General features: G+C 46.7%; 1 protein-coding gene across 1 annotated transcript in view; it reads right to left on the bottom strand.

Annotated features, from left to right (window-relative positions):
• GPR89B (G protein-coupled receptor 89B) overlaps positions 1 to 18874 on the bottom strand; it is a 75411-nt gene extending 56537 nt beyond the window's left edge. The window contains exons 1-5 of the mRNA XM_068266194.1: positions 18776 to 18874; positions 14900 to 15065; positions 6989 to 7048; positions 3612 to 3715; positions 1504 to 1610 (exon numbers count right to left, since the gene is read on the bottom strand). Coding sequence (XP_068122295.1) covers positions 1504 to 1610; positions 3612 to 3715; positions 6989 to 7048; positions 14900 to 14941 — 313 coding nt within the window. The 5' untranslated portion in view covers positions 14942 to 15065; positions 18776 to 18874. The remainder of the gene's footprint in view (positions 1 to 1503; positions 1611 to 3611; positions 3716 to 6988; positions 7049 to 14899; positions 15066 to 18775) is intronic.
• Between the last annotated feature and the right edge of the window lie 228 nt (positions 18875 to 19102).

Genomic DNA, 19102 nt, shown 5'->3' with positions numbered 1-19102 from the left:
CATGAGAAATCTTTTCCTTTTCACAAACGGATCATCAGGGGGCTCTGTATGGCTGATATTGTGGTAAACCCCTCCCACAGTTTGACCTAGGTCCTGACAGTTTCCTGTCTGTGAACCTTTTGCACTGTGGGAAATAACAGTTAGTTACAACTGTATCAACTGTATCTTCCTCTGTGCATATGTATATCTACAGTATAAACAAAACAACCTTTTAGCCTATCGCATTGTTGGAGGGTGTGGTTATATATAATGGCAGTTGGTGCTATTTTTGTTTCATGTCTGCCAGTAGTAAAGATGATGACCTGCAGGCTGACTGTGGATCAAACAACATGAACTAATTAAATGGTGAATATCCATAATTTCTTGATTTCTCTTCTATTTTTTTAACTTCCCTTTTGCTAGTTCCTCTTTAACCTCCTTAGTGGTAACCCTGTGCTGGACACGGGGTAAGCCGCGCAGGAGGATTTCTCAGGCCCCGCTGGGCCGATCTGCATATTTTTTTTTTTATACACGCAGCTAGCACTTTGCTAGCTGCGTGTTACTCACGATCGCCGCCGCCCCGCGCCGATTCGCCGCTACCCGCCGCATCAGAGGGTGCCCCCCCCGAGACCCGTGCACTGCCTGGCCAATCAGTGCCAGGCAGCGCTGAGGGGTGGATCGGGACTCCCTCTGACGTCATGACGTCGGTGACGTCATCGCGCATGTCGCCATGGTGACGGGGGAAGCCCTCATGGAAATCCCGTTCAGAACGGGATTTCCGGATGGGCATACGCGCCGGCGGCGATCGGTGCATACGGGGGGATGCCGCAGGGAGGGGGGCAGCATGTAGCTAGCGCTAGGCTAGCTGCATGCAAAAAAAAATAATTAAAAAAAGGGTTAAAAAAAACCCTCCCGCGGCCGCAAGGCCGGTGGAATCATACCGCCAGGGAGGTTAAAGGTGAAACTGTACTCTGCTTTCATTATGTAATGAATTTCATTTTTGCAGAATTTAAGTCTTAACAGGTTGTTTTTTTTGTTTTTTTATACAGACATGTTACCACACTTTTATCACTTTTGTTTACTGCACTTTTTCCGCAAATGTTTCAGGCGGAATTCATTGTGAATGAGAATATAGTCATACTTCCGTCTGTAGCTTACTGACATTTGATTACTGAATGCAGTAACTCATTGTGAATGGAGGCCATTGTGTACCAGGCATCACATAACATGAAGTTTTCATATATGTGTTTACAGAATACATCAATGCACCGCTATCAAAAACAGATGGTCAATGAGGTGCTAAGAATTTAGAGTTGATGCAAATTTTATGGATCACTCAAATGCAGCAAATGCTAGTCAAATTTGCGTACATTTGCACAAACATTGCACCAACTCGGAATCATTAGCACCTCACTGAGCACCGTTACTTCTATCCGACTCTCGGTCTCTGTAGTATAACCTCTCGCACCATGCAGCAAGCTATCTCCTCTACAGGGAAAGACAGTGGGGTGTCATTGTACTCACACAGTCGAATATTGCTCACCACAAAGTAGCCAATGTAAAACGGGACCAGGAAGACCAGGACCAAGAGGATGACGCAGAGATTGAGCTTCCAGTGGAAGTATCTGGAACTGAAAGGCGAGAGTTGTTACATAAAGGTTTATTTAAATGAAACAGCGCTCCCCACCTTGTAACAGATCAAAAATCAAAAATCCCTAACACAGCACACCATGATAAAGCACACCTGAAGCGGAAAAAAACTTATGAGCTAATGAATTGTAAGCGTAGTACAGCTAAGAAATAGAACATTAGTAAAGAGTCTTATATTGTTTTCCAGTACAGGAAGAGTTACAAAAACAACAACTTAGTATTATCTTTGGAACTGAACTTTTTCAATTGTAAATCCTTTGTGTAACGTTGTTTGCACAAAAGGTCCACAATCATACCAGTCCCCAAAAAACCTGGGAACATGGAGCTCAACAACTTCAGACCCGTAGCCCTGACCCCCGTCATCATGAAGGTATTCGAGAGGCTGGTGCTGGCCCATCTGAAGCATTCCACCAGCACCCTCCTTGAACCACACCAGTTTGCCTACAGGGAAAACCGATCAGTTGATGATGCCATCAATGTCAGCCTAGCATACATCTCGGAACACCTCGACAGACCAGGGGCCTACGCGAGAGTCCTTTTCCTGGACTTCAGCTCGGCCTTTAATACCATCTGCCCGGACATTCTGATTGACAACCTTGCGCATCTCGGGATAGACTCCCTCCTCTGTAGGTGGGTTAAGGACTTTCTCTCCAACAGAACTCAACGGGTCAAGCTTGGCAGTCACATCTCCAGCGAGAGAACCACCAATGTCGGTGCACCGCAAGGCTGCGTGCTGTCCCCACTCCTGTTCTCCCTGTATACCAACAAATGCACCTCGACCTCCGACTCCGTCAAAGTTATTAAATTCGCTGACGATACCACGCTTATCGGCCTCATCGACAGAAACGGGGAGGACCCTTATCGAAATGAAATTGCGAGGATCTGCGATTGGTGCAAGGACAACAATCTTGTTCTCAACACGGCAAAGACAGTAGAACTGATCGTGGACTTCCGGAAACTCCCCCCTGCCCCCCTCCCTGTGTTCATCGACGGGTCTGAGGTCTCCAGAGTTCAAAGCGTACGGTTCTTAGGCACAACCCTAACAAGCGACCTCAAATGGGAGCAGAACACTACTAAAACCCAGAAGAAAGCACAGCAAAGGCTATTCTTCCTGCGCCAATTGAAGAAATTCGGCATGTCAAGGGAACTGCTGACCAGCTTCTACACCTCGACCATCGAATCCATCCTCTGCTGCTCCATCATAGTCTGGTATGCCGGAGCAACTGCTAAGGATAAATACAAACTCCACAGAGTGATAAACGCAGCAGAAAAGATCATCGGCGCCCACCTGCCCTCACTAGATCTCCTCTACTCCACGAGGATGAAGACAAGGGCCACCAAGATCCTACTCGACCCCTCCCACCCGGGCAGACGCTACTTCGAGACCCTTCCATTGGGACGCCGGTTCAGATCCATCCCCTCCAAAACCACTAGGCGTATGAACACCTTCTTCCCCCAAGCAGTTCACCTGCTGAACTCACTGAACTCAAGACCCCCCCCACCACCACCATCACTGGGTCAATCTAGCCCCCAGGGCAACCCAAGACTCTAAATGTGTTGCTCTATACGGTTGCGTGTATGTTTTGCTTTGCCTTGATTATGTTTGCCGGGTGTTATATGTTGCCGGGTGTTAAGTGTTATATGTACCTGAACTGCCATTTGCCATGTGAACCACAAGCAATTCCGGGCCCACCAATCGGTGTGCTTGGCGACAATAAAGATGATTCTGATTCTGATTCTGCAGCAGCTGTGCACCTATCCATACAGGCTATCGTGGCTATTATTCCGTTAGTAGAGTGGGGTCTTCCATTTCTCACCACTTGCAGCCTGTGAACCACAAGGCTCCCCCTGCTCATGCAGATGCATGGTTTCTACTGTAAATGCAGGGATGCTGGGAAATGTAGTCTAGCTTCTACTGTTCTTCCTACAGTCACGCCCACATGCATATAGCATGCAGTTTATGGTCCACAAATGACACTCACCTGCTATTTAACAAGCCGAGGATCTCAAAAATAATCAGTTCAAACATGGTGCAGGAAAAGGCGAAAGTCACAGAGAAGACAACTTGGACGACATACTGCCGCACCTGGGTGAGGAAACAGATATGTGAGATTCATCATCCCAAACCAGAAGAAACACTTGGTGCAGCCGCAAAATATTTCTGCCTTCTGTGCAGATACAGGGCACGAGCTTTACTTTCCAACATCAAGATGGAGGAAAAATAAGTCTTAGTGATTTTAGATACCGCATAGTTTTATTCTTTATATAAACATTTACCAAGTAAATTGAAAGTTTTACTGTCTCTAATCAGTGGCAGCCTATTAAGTGTCCCAGAGTTAAAAAAAAAAAAAAAGGTCAATAATTCATGTATTGTATCCAGGGCTGTGGAGTCGGAGTCGTGGAGTCGGAGTCGGGCAATTTTGGGTGCCTGGAGTCGGAGTCGGAGTCGGGAAAAAATGCACCGACTCCGACTCCTAATGAATTTGTAACTGTAATTAAAATAGAAAATATGATAAAATGTTCTATTTCTCAGATAATAGTCATTAAAAATAATGTATATATACAGTAATAGCTGTGCTTAGTCCACAAAAATGAAATAAACCAATCAAAATTAGTTACTTGTGCTGCTTCAATAAAGCAGTCCCCGTATTTTTAAGGTCAGATATACATATCTGATTGTGACTGTATATATGATGTGTACACAGGAATCTCTTATATATACTAAATAACATCTATGCTGTAAGTATAAAGCCTGATGTGTAGCTGTGTCACTAATAGAGATGGTCAACGAGATGGAAATAATTCTGCATTGATGCTGATTTATGCAAATGTATGCACTCCCTTTGCTGATGAAATCAAATAATTTGATGTGTTGTTAAAATTTGGTTTGGTGACTACAAATTAAAGGGTAACTGAGACGGATGAAAAGTAAAGTTTTATACATACCTGTGGCTTCCTCCAGCCCCCTTCAGGCTAATCAGTGCCTCGCTGTCCTCCACCACCCGGATCTTCTGCTATGAGTCCTGGTAATTCAGCCAGTCAGCGCTGTCCGGCCGCATGCCGCTCCCACAGCCAGGAGCATTCTGCACCTGCGCAATAGTGCTGCACAGGTGTAGTATGCTCCTGGCGGCGGAGTGTGTGCATGCACACTACGCCTGACTGGCTCAAGTACCTGGACTCATAGCAGAAGATCCAGGTGGTGGAGGAGGACAACGAGGGACTGATTATCCTGAAGGCAGCTGGAGGAAGCCCCAGGTATGTATAAAACTTTAATTTCATCTGTCTCAGGTTTACTTTGTTACACAGTAGTACTATACTCTACATATGCACTCCCCACAGAGCTACAGGGAATCCACTGAGAATGCTGTGCACATTGAACACAGAGGTGTTGTCTGTTTACAATCTCCTCATTCCCCTGCAGAGTACCTGCACATCATTCTTACATGTACCCACACTTACATTGCCTAGGGCCTGATAGATGTTCTTTGTTCCGGTTTGTACCTTTTACAAGTACTCTTACCAAGGACTAGTTTTAGTCTAAAGGGAATAAATATAGTAGTCTACATATCCTTCTCACTTCAGTTGTCTTGTAAAATTCCTAAGCGTTGGCAGTTAAGAGACGAATTTCATGTTACATACTTTTAATCAACAAAATTGTAATATGCAAATTAGAGGAGTCGGAGTCGTGGAGTCGGAGGAATCCTAAACTGAGGAGTCGGAGTCGGTGGATTTTTGGACCGACTCCACAGCCCTGATTGTATCTCCTCCCTGCTCTCTGAAGTTGTATACTGCCAGGAAAACTTTTATGGCTGTAGTTTGCTTATCAATGATGTTTACTATATTCCCGACTAGGTACCGACAAGACAGAAGCTGTCACTTCCATACCTAGAAATTAACTCTTTCAGGCAGAAAAATAAAACAAGTAAAACAGCCTGGTTATTAGTATGTTTTGTACTGATGCTGAACATACACATATGTTTATCTCACCTTGTCGCCTCGGGTACATTTTAAATAGTGAGGCCCAACCCAATATTAGTATTCCATATAGTGTTCCCAATAAAGTACTCAATGTACAGGATTTGCCTTCTTAAAGGGGGTTGTAACATCAAAAAATAAAACATTTCCTAAAAATCATTAGTGCCCCAAATACAGTATATATGTAAGCCCCTTTTTTTCAAAAATATATGTCCCCTAATTTTTTTATTTTTTTTACTTGGTCTGTGCGTCTTTGCTGAACTGTGCCGAACTGGGCAGTGCCAACAGAATTGTGGAAAGTCTTTTTTTTAGCTACAGTAACGAGCTTTTCATAGGCCCAGAGGAAACCCATGCAGACAGAAGGATAGTGTCCTGGCCCACATTTAAACCCAGTGCTGCAAGTAGGGCTGTTCACTTCACCCGCACAACGAGGAACTTTTTCAGTTAGGCGAGATCTAATTAATGGAAACCCATAAAACAATTCAAACTACATTTTCAGTATTTTAGGACAGTGTTAGAACATCTGTGAAATTGTTGTGTCTGTGTCTCCACTATGAAAAGTTCTGGTCCCTTCTTTTTCCAGTGAAATGATCACGGTAACAGGTTACCTGCTCAGTAGCAGACAAAACACAAAATATTTTACTGGAGTTACAAGTCAGTGACCCACTGCTTGATGTCTCTAACAAGACACAGAAGACACGAAAAGACACAGAACATTTATATTGCCCCTTTCTCCTGGCGGACTCAAAGCATTTGAGCTGCAATCACTAGGAGACACTCTGTAGGCAGGAGCAGAGTTAGGGAGTCTTGCCCAAGGTCTCCTTACTTAAAATGTACCTGAGATGGGTATTGTAAGAAAAAAATATACATACCTGGAGCCTCCTCTGGCCTGATAGCTCCCTCATAGTCCTTGATCACCACCTGGTTCTTTTGCAATTGGCCCCAGAAAGTCCTCCAGTCTGGGGCTAACTGCGCATGTGTGTAAAGGCAGCGCACGTGCTCTGGTCACCAGGCGCAATCTGCACCTGTGCAGTACTACTGCGCATGCACAGAACACTCCTGGCGACGGGAGCGAGGCAGGACTGCGCCTGCGCCAACTGGCCCCTGCTGGATGACTTACCGGGGCCAGTTGCAGACCAACCAGGAGTCGACTGAGGACTACGAGTGAGCGATCATGTATATTGTTTCTTACAATCACCATCTCAGGTACATTTTAACAGGTGCAGGCTTACTGAATAGGAAGAGCTGAGATTTGAAACCAGGTCTCCTGTGTCAGAGGCAGAACCCTTAACCATTACACTATCCAGCCACTGCAAGGCTAACAAGATCGTTTTGATCCCCCATCTCTAAGCACCATTCAACAAGACTCTGCCACAAAACTCACCTCGTAGTCTTTGAAGAGCTGCCGCATGAAGAACAGCCATCCAAATCCAAAGAAGAGCAGCTGAGAGGAGAGAAACAGGACACTGTGAGCTTGTGCAAGCAGCATGAAGGGTAGAGCTAAAGTCATTGGCCTCAATTCACTAAACTTATCTCCTGTCTTTAATAACTCTTCTAGAGTTGTTACCATGGTGATAAGGCATGTAGTATTCAGGAAACATTTTACCTCAGGCAAGCCTAAAGTTAACTCTTCTGTCTTTAAATTAACTCTCCAATCCTTAAAATAACTCCAGAGTTAAAGACAGGCTGTTAACCTCCCCGGCGTTCTATTGAGATCGCCAGGGAGGCTGCGGGAGGGTTTTTTTTTAATTAAAAAAAAACTATTTCATGCAGCCAACTGAAAGTTGGCTGCATGAAAGCCCACTAGAGGGCGCTCCGGAGGCGTTCTTCCGATCGCCTCCGGCGCCCAGAATAAACAAGGAAGGCCGCAATGAGCATCCTTCCTTGTTTGGCTTTCCTCGTCGCCATGGCGACGAGCGGAGTGACGTCATGGACGTCAGCCGACGTCCTGACGTCAGCCGCCTCCGATCCAGCCCTTAGCGCTGGCCGGAACTGATTGGTCCGGCTGCGCAGGGCTCGGGCGGCTGGAGGGACCCTCTTTCGCCGCTGCTCGCGGCGGATCGCCGCAGAGCGGCGGCGATCAGGCAGCACACGCGGCTGGCAAAGTGCCGGCTGCGTGTGCTGCTTTTTATTTGAGGAAAATCGGCCCAGCAGGGCCTGAGCGGCAGCCTCCGGCGGTGATGGACGAGCTGAGCTCGTCCATACCGCTCAGGAGGTTAATTAGCTGCATGTGAAAATAACTACAGAGGAGGTAAATTAACTACAGGAGAGGTAACTTAAGGAATGAAGAGGTAAGATAACTCTCTCACGTGTGGAGGTAAGTTTTCTCTTGCCTTATTATCTCTAGCATGATCTTAGTGAATTGAGGCCATTGTCATTTATAACTGTAGCCACTGCCCGCATTGGAGAGATTTCCTCTAACATGCTGTCCTTTGTAAAGCCATTGAAATGGGCAAGTAGAGAGTACATTTTCCCCGGACGCAAAAAGGAAGAAAAAACCTTTCATTGATATCGTTCCTCATTCCAGAAACAAAAAAAAGGTTCCTCTACTTAAGTTTCTACATCCTCTGTATGTCATCTATTTTCCAGTAGCTTCTAAAAGATGCAGAATCCCCACGGAGACAAGGAAGCGATTCCATATGATTAGTGTAGAGTTCACACCTTCTCCCCGTTTTTCTGATGCTAGCATTTCCTTCCAAAGTGAAAAAAGAAATATTCACAGGAAAGTGAACCAAATTGGCCCGGGAGTGACTGTATGACTGTGGCACAGGGAGGTGTGTACACATCTGTGATTGATGTCGCCCATTGGGGGTCGGTACCCAATCCCCTTGGGCGACATCACTGGGCTGACCAGTACATACATGTGTGTGTCAGCTCGGTAGCTGATGACACGTACTGTAGCTATGTAGGGGCAACAACGGAGCAGCGTGTATGACGTCACACAGTGGGCAATGGGAAAAAAAATCATCTGGCTCCTCAGTTTAAGAAACCAGACTCCAGCTCCAGGTACCCAAAATTGCTCAGATTTAGACTCCTTAGTCTAATACTCACCAGGGCTGTGGAGTTGGTACAATAATCTTATGAAAGCAAGAGAGTACGGGATATCAACCCAAAATAGGCTCGTCTCACCCATAAATATAGTAGTATCAAAAAGGCAAGGTATAGGGAGCACTGAGCTGGTGTAAAAATATGAAAATTTATTGCAAAATTCAATAGCCTATAGACATGCAAAATCCTCTTGCATTGCACTTTAAGACCACCCATAATTCTGATGTGTCTGGGCTGCGATTTATGGGCATCTATAAATTGAACATCAGCCCGCGCCGTGGAGATTATGACACACAATTGTTAAAGAGAACCCGAGGTGTGTTTAAAGAATGTTATCTGCATACAGAGGCTGGATCTGCCTATACAGCCCAGCGTCTGTTGCTATCCCAAACCCCACTAAGGTCCCCCTGCACTCTGCAATCCCTCATAAATCACAGCCATGCTGTGAGGCTGTGTTTACATCTGTAGTGTCAGTCTCAGCTGCTCCCCCGCCTCCTGCATAGCTCTGGTCCCTGCCCCTGTTCCTTCCCTCCAATCAGCAGGGAGGGAAAGGATGCAGGCGGGGACTGGAGTTCTGCAGGAGGCGGGGAGAGCAGCAGACTGACACTATAGAGATAAACACAGCCAGCTCTGACAAGCTGTTTGTCAGCAGCGTGGCTGTGATTTATGAGGGATTGCAAAGTGCAGGGGGACCTTAGGGGGGTTTGGGATAGCAACAGAGGCTGGGCTGTATAGGCAGATCCAGCCTCTGTATGCAGATAATATTCTTCAAACCCACCTCGGGTACTCTTTAAGAAAAGAATCCATGTGGATCTATAAGTGTGGCAGTTTGTTCCCAAAAGGTCTCAATAAGGACTTGAATATAAAATCTTTTTTGTAAGATCTGTTGAAAAAGATGGCTTTATCTGTATATGTATATATTGGAAAAAGTTCCTGTGTTCATCTCTCTTAAGTGCACATAATTGTTTTTTGGCCAGTAGATGGCAGCAAATACACCGGCTTTTTTAAATTTGCATATGATCGGCTCAAGCTATGGGCGGTTTCTGAAAGCATAAAAGGACACACACCCCTTGCTTACGTCACGTCTGAAGAAGTCACGTGGGTCGTGACTAAACGCGTCACGTGACACGCCATGCTACCCGGAAGTGGGTCCCGGCTTTCATCACCTGTGCCTCCGCATCTCTTCCTCCCCCCACTTCACCGTCACAGTGTTCCATGCGGCTGAAACCGGCGCACGATTCTTCAATGATGGCCGTTCCTATGGCGTGGTGAGATGCCGAAGTATCGGCTAAGGTTGCCAAACTGCTGCTACATATAACGGAAAGTGCCGTGAGTGTGAGCTAAGTTCTATTGATGGGGGTTGAGGTTTGACACTACCAGGGCCGGATTTGTGGGCAGGCCTTCGAGGCCTGGGACTAGGGCGGAGCTAAGTAAGGGGCGGGTTAAACAGTCAAGCAGCGTTACCAATGGCCGACCATGCCATTCCTCACAATGATACAGTGGCCAGTGTCACTTGTCTGTCTGCAGCCGCCCACCACTACTCTGAACTCAGTTGCATTGCATATCTGTGTGTGCAGGGGCAGCTGCAGACATGGACAGTGCGGGTGCTTTGCTATATGACAGGAGCAGTGGCCGATTCATTACAGCCCTTCCCGCTGTCAATCATGCTTCCCTCCGCCCCTCTTTCAGTATCAGTCTATGGTGGAGGAGGAGACAGTGCAGCCCGTTGTATCCCCGCCCTCCTCCTTGCTCCCCTGCCTATCAGAAATTCAGAGGGGCGGGGATACAGGAGATGATGGAGGAAGGAAATCGGCACGTTCGGTAAGTTATTACTACTTCTAAGAAGCTCTGATGCAGGCTGCACATGGATAGCTGCACTTCCCTGCTTCTCCCCTGCTTTGTGTCTCACTGTCCTTCTTACTGGGCATCTGCTGTATACTTCTCTTCTGCTCTTCCCCAGCACTCCCTCTCAGTAATAGTGCTGGGGAGATTTTTCCGTGCCGCTGTAGTGCCCAGTATAGCCCCACGGGGTGCACGGAAAAAAAGTGATGAATGCAGTGCAGACCTCCATGAAAGAAATAGTAAATTAAGCTGTCTAGGCAGGAGAGGAGGCTGACAGGGCAGCACATTGCTCAGTGACAGTTAAAAAGTTTTAAGCCATTCACATATAACATGCACCTAGTGCAAATGCATTTGCTGTACAGTGCTGCAGAAATACAAACCAGTGTGTGACGCCCCCTACCACTGACACCCTCTGTAGCTCTCCCTCCATGGCATGTCTGATCTAAACTCTCCTCTGTTCTTCATTACAGCTAGGTATTTGAAAGTGTACCAGAGCTGAAAAGTAAAAAGATTTTATACCTGGGGCTTCCTCTAGCCCCATCCACCTGGATCGCTCTCATGCCGCCGTCCTCCGATGTCTGCAGCTTCGGTACCAAGTCCCCACACTTCCGTCAGAGCCAGTCTGGTGTAAGAGAAATGCGCTGTTTGCGTATCTCTCCAGCAGCCGCTGGAGAGATACGTAGAGGCAGCACTTCTCCTGCGTAGCTGGCCGCAATGACGTCAGTGGCGGGACCCGGTTCCCGAAGCTGCAGGCAGCGGAGGATGGTGGCGGGGGAGCGATCCAAGCAGATGAGGCTGGAGGAAGCCCCAGGTATGTATAAATCTTTTTACTTTAGTCAGCTCGAAGTCCCTTTAAAAGAAACCTGAACTGAGTAAAATTATTTAAAATAAACACACAATGTACCTGCAAATTAATATTACATACTTACCTCGCCGTCAGTTCCTATCAGAAGCTTACCATTATCTTCTTACAGTGATCCCCTCCAGTTCTGACAATATTTTGTCAGAACTGAAATATACCAGTTGCTTTCAGTTATATATCAGCTGCTGTCAGTTACAACTGAATGTGCTAGGTAATGTCCATGTTTCCCTATGGCTCAAGTGGGCGATATTACAGTGTAACAGTGCACTGACCAGAAGCTGTTATGGGGTAATGGCCATTTTCAGCATGGAGGACGGAGAATTCCATTGATCACAGTGGACAAACAGGACGCAGGAGAGGAGAAAGAGATTGATGAGTAGACTACATAGGAGGTAAGTATGACGTGTTTATGTTTATTTTTACTTTTAATTTTCAGTTCAGGTTCTCTTCAAGGCTCGGTTCACACTCGAGATAAAAAACCAATCCGCATAAAAATGTATTCATCGAAAAGGGAAACATTTTTAAACATATCAGTTTTTTATCCACCTTTAGCGTGCAGTCAATGAGAAATGTCCATCGATACGGTAAAATCGTTGCAGACCCAAGTTTTCGGTTTTGTCAGAACGGATCCATAGGTTAACATTGGATCTGTTACCATCTGTTAGGATCCGTTCCGTCACAGTCTGCTAACAGTCCTTTTTTTTAGTGCCAATGTAAACCAGGCCTTAGCTGCATACTTCTTTACGGCTCTCAGGTGTTCTTGCATGTCATGTGACATGTCAGATGCTGTATAGAAGTATGCTGCTGCATAGCTCCTGCTGCAGTGGAGGAGGAAAGGTGTGTGAACCAGTCCAACTACAGTATTTAAAGAGTATCTTTAGTGAAGAAAGTGCCCCTATAGGATACTTACCTCTGGAGGGGGAAGCCTCTGGATCCTAATGAGACTTCTCTTGTCCTCCTTAGCACCCCGATCTAGCACTGGCCCCCTGAGAAAGTCTGCACAGGTGCACTATGGCTTCCACCGCTTGGTTGCCCTGAACAATGCCCTTCGTGCAGTAGCTGCTTTGGTGGAAATAGCCGAGCCCGATCCGGTCCACTCTACTGCGCCGGCAACTTGCACCTGTGTAGTAGAGCGGACAAGATCGGGCTCGGCTATTTCCGCCCAAGCAAGAAGCTGATACTGTGTCTGGGTGAGGTTCGCACTGTAAATATTATGGTGTCCATTTCGCCGGAGGAGCCAGCACTGGATCCATGCTGCAGAGAAGGACAGGGGAAGTCTCATTAGGACCTAGAGGCTTCCCCCTCCTGAGGAAATTCCCCCTCCCATGACCTGCCACAAATGTTTTAAAAGTATGGAGGAGCAGAAGTAAAGAAGACAACGGTTGGTTGGTCGGTGGGTGGGTGGGGGGGGGCACTTGATGACAATGGGCCTTGGGCGGTAAAAAGTACAAATCCGGCCCTGGACACTACCATATGTGTCAGTAATGAGAAGCGTACACATAATTTATGTAGAGGCGTGTATTTTCTTGGCTGTGCACATGGTTTGATTGCCCTTGCTATCCGGTCACCCTGCCTGGTTGTATCTGGATACAAGGTTACTATGGGCATGAAGACATTTTTATTGCATGCATGTTTTGGACTTTGATAGGAGTGCACTCCGGTTCCATGCAGCTGCCTCAGTATTTTGCTTGTTCCAGTTTTGGTTTTATGGGAGGGTATATGTTGTCTGTTTTTTGCATGTCTATAGGCTATTGAATTTTGCAATAAATTTTCATATTTTTCCACCAGCTCAGTGCTCCCTATACCTTGCCTTTTTGACAATAATCTTATGACTCAGACTCCTCAGTTTATGAAACTGACTCCAGGCACCCAAAAACTGCTCCGACTCTGACTTCTCGACTCCACAGCCCTGGTTGGAAAGGCGTTTTCAATCGCAGATCGGGTGAGTAGATCTGACAGCCGATTCACTTGGAGGTTGGGGGCTGCCGTACACACACCTGATTATCGGCTGAGGTGGTCATTATCAGTCGCCTCAGCCGACTTTAGTCAAGCATGCGTACAAGCCTTAGGTATCATCGCTGCAAAGACTGAGGTCAATTGTTCAATGTACTACCTGAAACAATGTAGATTAGGTCATGTAATAACCAGGGCTGTGGAGTCGGAGTCAGAGCAATTTTGGGTACCTGGAGTTGGAGTTCGGAAAAAATGCACCAACCCCGACTCCTAATAATGAATTTAAACTATTTAAAATATTATAAAATGTGCCATTTCTCAGATAATAGTCATCATAAATTATACATACAGTAATAGCTGTGCTTAGTCCACAAAAATGAAATAAACCAATCAAAATTAGTTACTTGTGCTGCTTCAATAAAGCAGTCCCCGTATTTTTAAAGTCAGATATACATATCTGATTGTGACTGTATATATGATGTGTACACAGGAATCTCTTATATATACTAAATAACATCTATGCTGTAAGTATAAAGCCTGATGTGTAGCTGTGTCACTAATAGAGATGGACTACGAGATGGAAATAATTCCGCATTGATGCTGATTTATGCAAATGTATGCACTCCCTTTGCTCATGAAATCAAATTATTTGATATGTTAAAATTTGGTTTGGTGACTACGAGTTAAAGGGTACCTGAGACAGATGAAAAGAAAAGTTTTATACATACCTGGGGCTGTCCACCTCCACCAACTGGATCTTCTGCTATGAGTCCTGGTAGTTCAGCCAGTCAGCGCAGTCCGGCCGCATGCCGCTTCCACAGCCAGAAGCGTGCTGCACCTGCGCAATAGTGCTGCGCAGGTGTAGTACACTCCTGGCGGCGGAGTGTATGCATGCGCACTACGCCAGACTGGCTCAAGTACCTGGACTCATAGCAGAAGATCCAGGTGGTGGAGGAGGACAGCGAGGGACTGATTAGCCTGAAGGGGGCTGGAGGAAGCCCCAGGTATGTATACAACTTTAATTTCATCTGTCTCAGATTTACTTTGTTACACAGTAGTACTATACTCTACATATGCACTCTCCACAGAGCTGCAGGGAATCCACTGAGAATGTTGTGCACATTGAACACAGAGGTGTTGTCTGTCACCCATAAACCTGGTTCAGATTGTGCATGAAGAATGTGTAATAGAGGAAGAATCTCCTCATTCCCCTGCAGAGTACCTGCACATCACTCTTACATGTACCCACACTTACATTGCCTAGGGCCTGATAGATGTTCTTTGTTCTGGTCTGTACCTTCTACAAGTACTCTTACCAAGGACTAGTTTTAGTCTATGACTAACGTGAATAAATATGGCAGTCTACGTATCCTTCTCACTTCAGTTGTCTTTTAAAATTCCTAAGCGTTAGCAGTTAAGAGATGAATTTCATGTTACATACTTTCAATCAACAAGATTGTAATATGCAAATTAGAGGAGTCGGTGGAATCCTAAACTGAGGAGTTGGGAGTCGGTGGATTTTTGTACCGACTTCATAGCCCTGGTAATAACTATATCTGCAGCTCTCAGCCACCTAATTAAGCCCCTTACCTGAGATATGACCATGAGGATGGAGTCAAACAGGAAGCTCATGGCTGATTGCTGATACGGTGGTCTTGTCTAGTGATTAGCGTAACTGTATCTGTGTCGGAGGCGATGGATCTAAAATTACAGCTGGGGATAAACTTCACATGCCCGGTACAATCTTTCCATTGCTCTGTGGAAGAAAATGACCCCATTAGGAATGCACTAAATAGAAATTAACATTTCTTTGTCTGTGTATTTATTTAGCACATTCATTGTCATCTAAAGCCACGCACACACAACTGACTGTAGTCGGCTGAGGCAACCGTTAACACCCGCCTCAGCCGACAATCAGGTGTGTGTACAGCAGCCGGCGACCTCCAACCAGCAAGTGATCTGGCAGATGCACTCAACCCCAGTGACGCCAAACCCCAGGCGATCCCATTGTTTGCAACGCTCCCCCGTGTGACAACACGCATGCGCCACTTGTCATCCCTCTTTATCCCCCTCGCATAGCAACACAGCTGACACGGCTGTGTGTGGCCCAGCCCAGCGATGTCACCCAAGCGGACCAGGTCCTGGTCTCCGACAGTCAACATCCATCAAAGGTGTGTACGCACTGTTTTGCATAGCATTTTTAGTAAGAGGGCTTAAAGGGAAGGTTCAGGGTGGCTCTAAAAAAAATTAAAATGCCCATCCACTTACCTGGGGCTTCCTCCAGCCGTGGGCAGCCAGGACGTGCCCTTGGCGCTGCTCCGCAGGCTCCCGGTCCCCTCCGGTGGCCGACCCGACCTGGCCAGGCCGGCTGCCAGGTCGGGCTCTTCTGCGTTTCAAAATGCGCCTCACGGGGGCGCGCTGACGTCATCGGACGTCAGCGCACCCCCTGCGCAGTACAGCCTGGAGGACGTCCGATGACGTCAGCGCGCCCCCGTGAGGCGCATTTTGAAACGCAGAAAAGCCCGACCTGGCAGCCGGCCTGGCCAGGTCGGGTCGGCCACCAGAGGGGACCGGGAGCCTGCGGAGCGGCACCGAGGGCACGTCCTGGCTGCCCACGGCTGGAGGAAGCCCCAGGTAAGTGGATGGGCATTTTTATTTTTTTAAGAGCCACCCTGAACCTTCCCTTTAACCACCCTGGCGTTCTATTAAGATCGCCAGGGCGGCTGCGGGAGGGTTTTTTTTAAATTTAAAAAAAACTATTTCATGCAGCCAACTGAAAGTTGGCTGCATGAAAGCCCACTAGAGGGCGCTCCGGAGGCGTTCTTCCGATCGCCTCCGGCGCCCAGAATAAACAAGGAAGGCCGCAATGAGCGGCCTTCCTTGTTTTGTTTAGATCGTCGCCATAGCGACGAGCGGAGTGACGTCATGGACGTCAGCCGACGTCCTGACGTCAGCCGCCTCCGATCCAGCCCTTAGCGCTGGCCGGAACTTTTTGTTCCGGCTACGCTGGGCTCAGGCGGCTGGGGGGACCCTCTTTCGCCGCTGCTCGCGGCGAATCGCCGCAGAGCGGCGGCGATCGGGCAGCACACGCGGCTGGCAAAGTGCCGGCTGCGTGTGCTGCTCTTTATTTGAACAAAATCGGCCCAGCAGGGCCTGAGCGGCAGCCATCGGCGGTGATGGACGAGCTGAGCTCGTCCATACCGCTAAGATGGTTAAAGGACATCCGAGGTGAAAATAAACTGATGAGAAAAACAATTGTATCTATTCTCCTTCTGCTAAAAATGACTTTTTTAGCTATCCCAGTTTTATTTTATATTTAAATCTAGTTTTTAAGTTTTTACTGTTTCATTGTCTCTGCTCAATGGCACCTTCATTGAAGTATGCAAGAGCTCAATTCTATGAATTATTGACCCTTTTGGTCTCTTTCCTGCACTCAGAAGCAATTTACTGACAGAAAAGTGTTTTATGGCTGTAATTACTTAGAAACTGTCACTTTCATACCTGATGTTTAATTCTTTCAGACAGAGAAAGAAAAAAAGGAACACGGCAGTTATTTGTGTGCTAGGCACTGTACATACACATGTCTATCTCATCATGTCACATGTCACCTCAGTTGTCCTTTAATCCTTTTTAGCCCCTTACACACTTCTAGCAGTTCTGGTTCACCATGAGCTTGCTATGAAATTTATAACTCTGTCCTCAGATGAGCTCACAATCTAATACCTACCATAGTCGTAGCCTAATGTCCTACCATATTATTATATAGCACTGACATCTCCTGCAGCACTTTACAGAGTACATAGTCATGTCACTAACTCTCCTCAAAGGAGCTCACAATCTAACCCTACCATAGGCAAAGTGTAATTTCCTACCATATTGTTATCTATTTGTATAGCACTGACTCTTCTGCAGCACTTTACAGAGTACATAATCATGTCACTGACTGTACTCAGAGGAGCTTACAATCTAATCCTACCATAATCGTAGTGTAATGTCCTACCATATTATTATTATTATGGATTTGTAGCACTGATATCTTCGGCAGCACTGTACAGAGTACATAGTCATGTCACTGATTGTCCTCAGAGGGGCTCACTATCTAATCCTATCATGGTCTAGAATCCCTTCCATATTCTAAGGACTATTTTGGGAAGTAGGAAGGTAATGTGCCAGTATTTTGGAGGATTTTGGAGAAAACTGCCATGCCCAGCGGAAAACCACCCAAACACAAAGAAGAGCATACACATAGTTGCAGATAGTGCCCTGGCCCAGATCTAAACCAGTTTAGTTGAGAATGTTATATAAACAAAACAATACTATTTACAGTTGGCAGACTTACCTTCCTTTTTTTTCTTTGTTTTGTTTGTTTAATAAAACAGAGATAATAATGTTAAAAAATGCAGTCTAAACATCTGAGCGCTAGTACTGTTCATGTGGCCCAGCCGGAGCACCACCAGTGGGCGCCTTACCTTAACAACCCAGATGGGCAACTAACCTTAACCCCCTCCCATGCTTAACATTAACTTCACCACTCCCTACTTAAAGTGAACCTAAACTGAGAAGAATTTGGATTTTTCCTTTTTAAATAATACCAGTTGCCTGACTCTACCATAGGAAAAAATGGGCAATTGCCCCAGGGCCCCAGAGCCTGTAGGGGCCCCCAAGGTGTCCCTCCCCATCTTAACTGTTGCTCCCTAGGGACTCTGCAGAGTCGGGAGGTGATTGGGGGAGGGTCAGTAACCAGCTCAGGGGGCCCAGGAGGGAAGTTTGGCTGCAACAAAGGGCCTCTAATGACGCTTTTTGGTCGGGGGGTGTCTATTGGGGGGCCCCCAGGCTAATATTGCCCTAGGGCCCAATTGTTACTTGAACCGGCCCTGCTTAATACTTTCAGCCACAGCCCCCCAACAAGCATGCAGATCAGGTGCTCTGACTGCAGTCAGACTGGATTAGCTGCATGCTTGTTTTAGGTGTGTGATTCTGGTATTGTTTAAAAGGAAACATCCATATCCCTCTCGGTTTAGGTGCACTGTGGCACAGAGCACCCGCTATTTGAATCACGCCAGCCCCGAGGCACGCTATTATAGCAGGCACCCTTTTCAATAGGATGCATCTTGCACCCATTTGAACTACTCCACAAGCACTTTGCAGTAGTTCAATAAAATACAGATAAAATATTAATAAAGAGACCATGTTAAACGTGTTTTAGCAATTCAGCAGCTTTGTGTCATTTCAATAAAATACAGCTAAAGCATTTGACCACAACCTTTTGTTAGCATGGACATTCTGGATTCTCCTCAGTTTGGATCCCCAATCCCAGCTAAACAAACATCAAAGACCAGGAAGATCTTAAATTATTATTACTCTTTATCATGCCCAGGCAGCTGCAGTCACGTGATCTCACCCTGCTGCCTATAGAAGTGTCACTGCCAGAGATCTACATTGTCTCCCCCACTCTGCTGCACTAACCTGCACACTCACTGTCACTTCATTGCCTCCAGTCACTGCTGTTGTCTCCCCAATCCCTCCCACCACAGCCAGCCACCAGCCTGCACTGCTGTCCCCATTCCCAGCAGCCGGGGCTGAGGGTGAGGCCCGCCTCTCGGAGACCGGGGACTGGTGAAACACTATGAGAGCTGGGCTATGGGAAAATGGCCGCCGCATGGAGACGGGAAAGGAAGGGAGTCTTTGCGATCTAGCGTTCCGGCGTGTGTGATGTGTTATTGGCTCTTCGTGTCGCGTATGAAAAGCAGCCAATGAGAATGAAGACTCTTCAAGCGGAGCCTGAGGATTGGC

This window comes from Hyperolius riggenbachi, chromosome 2 (assembly GCF_040937935.1).
Source record: "Hyperolius riggenbachi isolate aHypRig1 chromosome 2, aHypRig1.pri, whole genome shotgun sequence".
Lineage (NCBI taxonomy): Eukaryota > Metazoa > Chordata > Amphibia > Anura > Hyperoliidae > Hyperolius > Hyperolius riggenbachi.
Note: the sequence above shows the minus strand (reverse complement) of the source record. Positions and strands in the feature narration are given on the sequence as shown.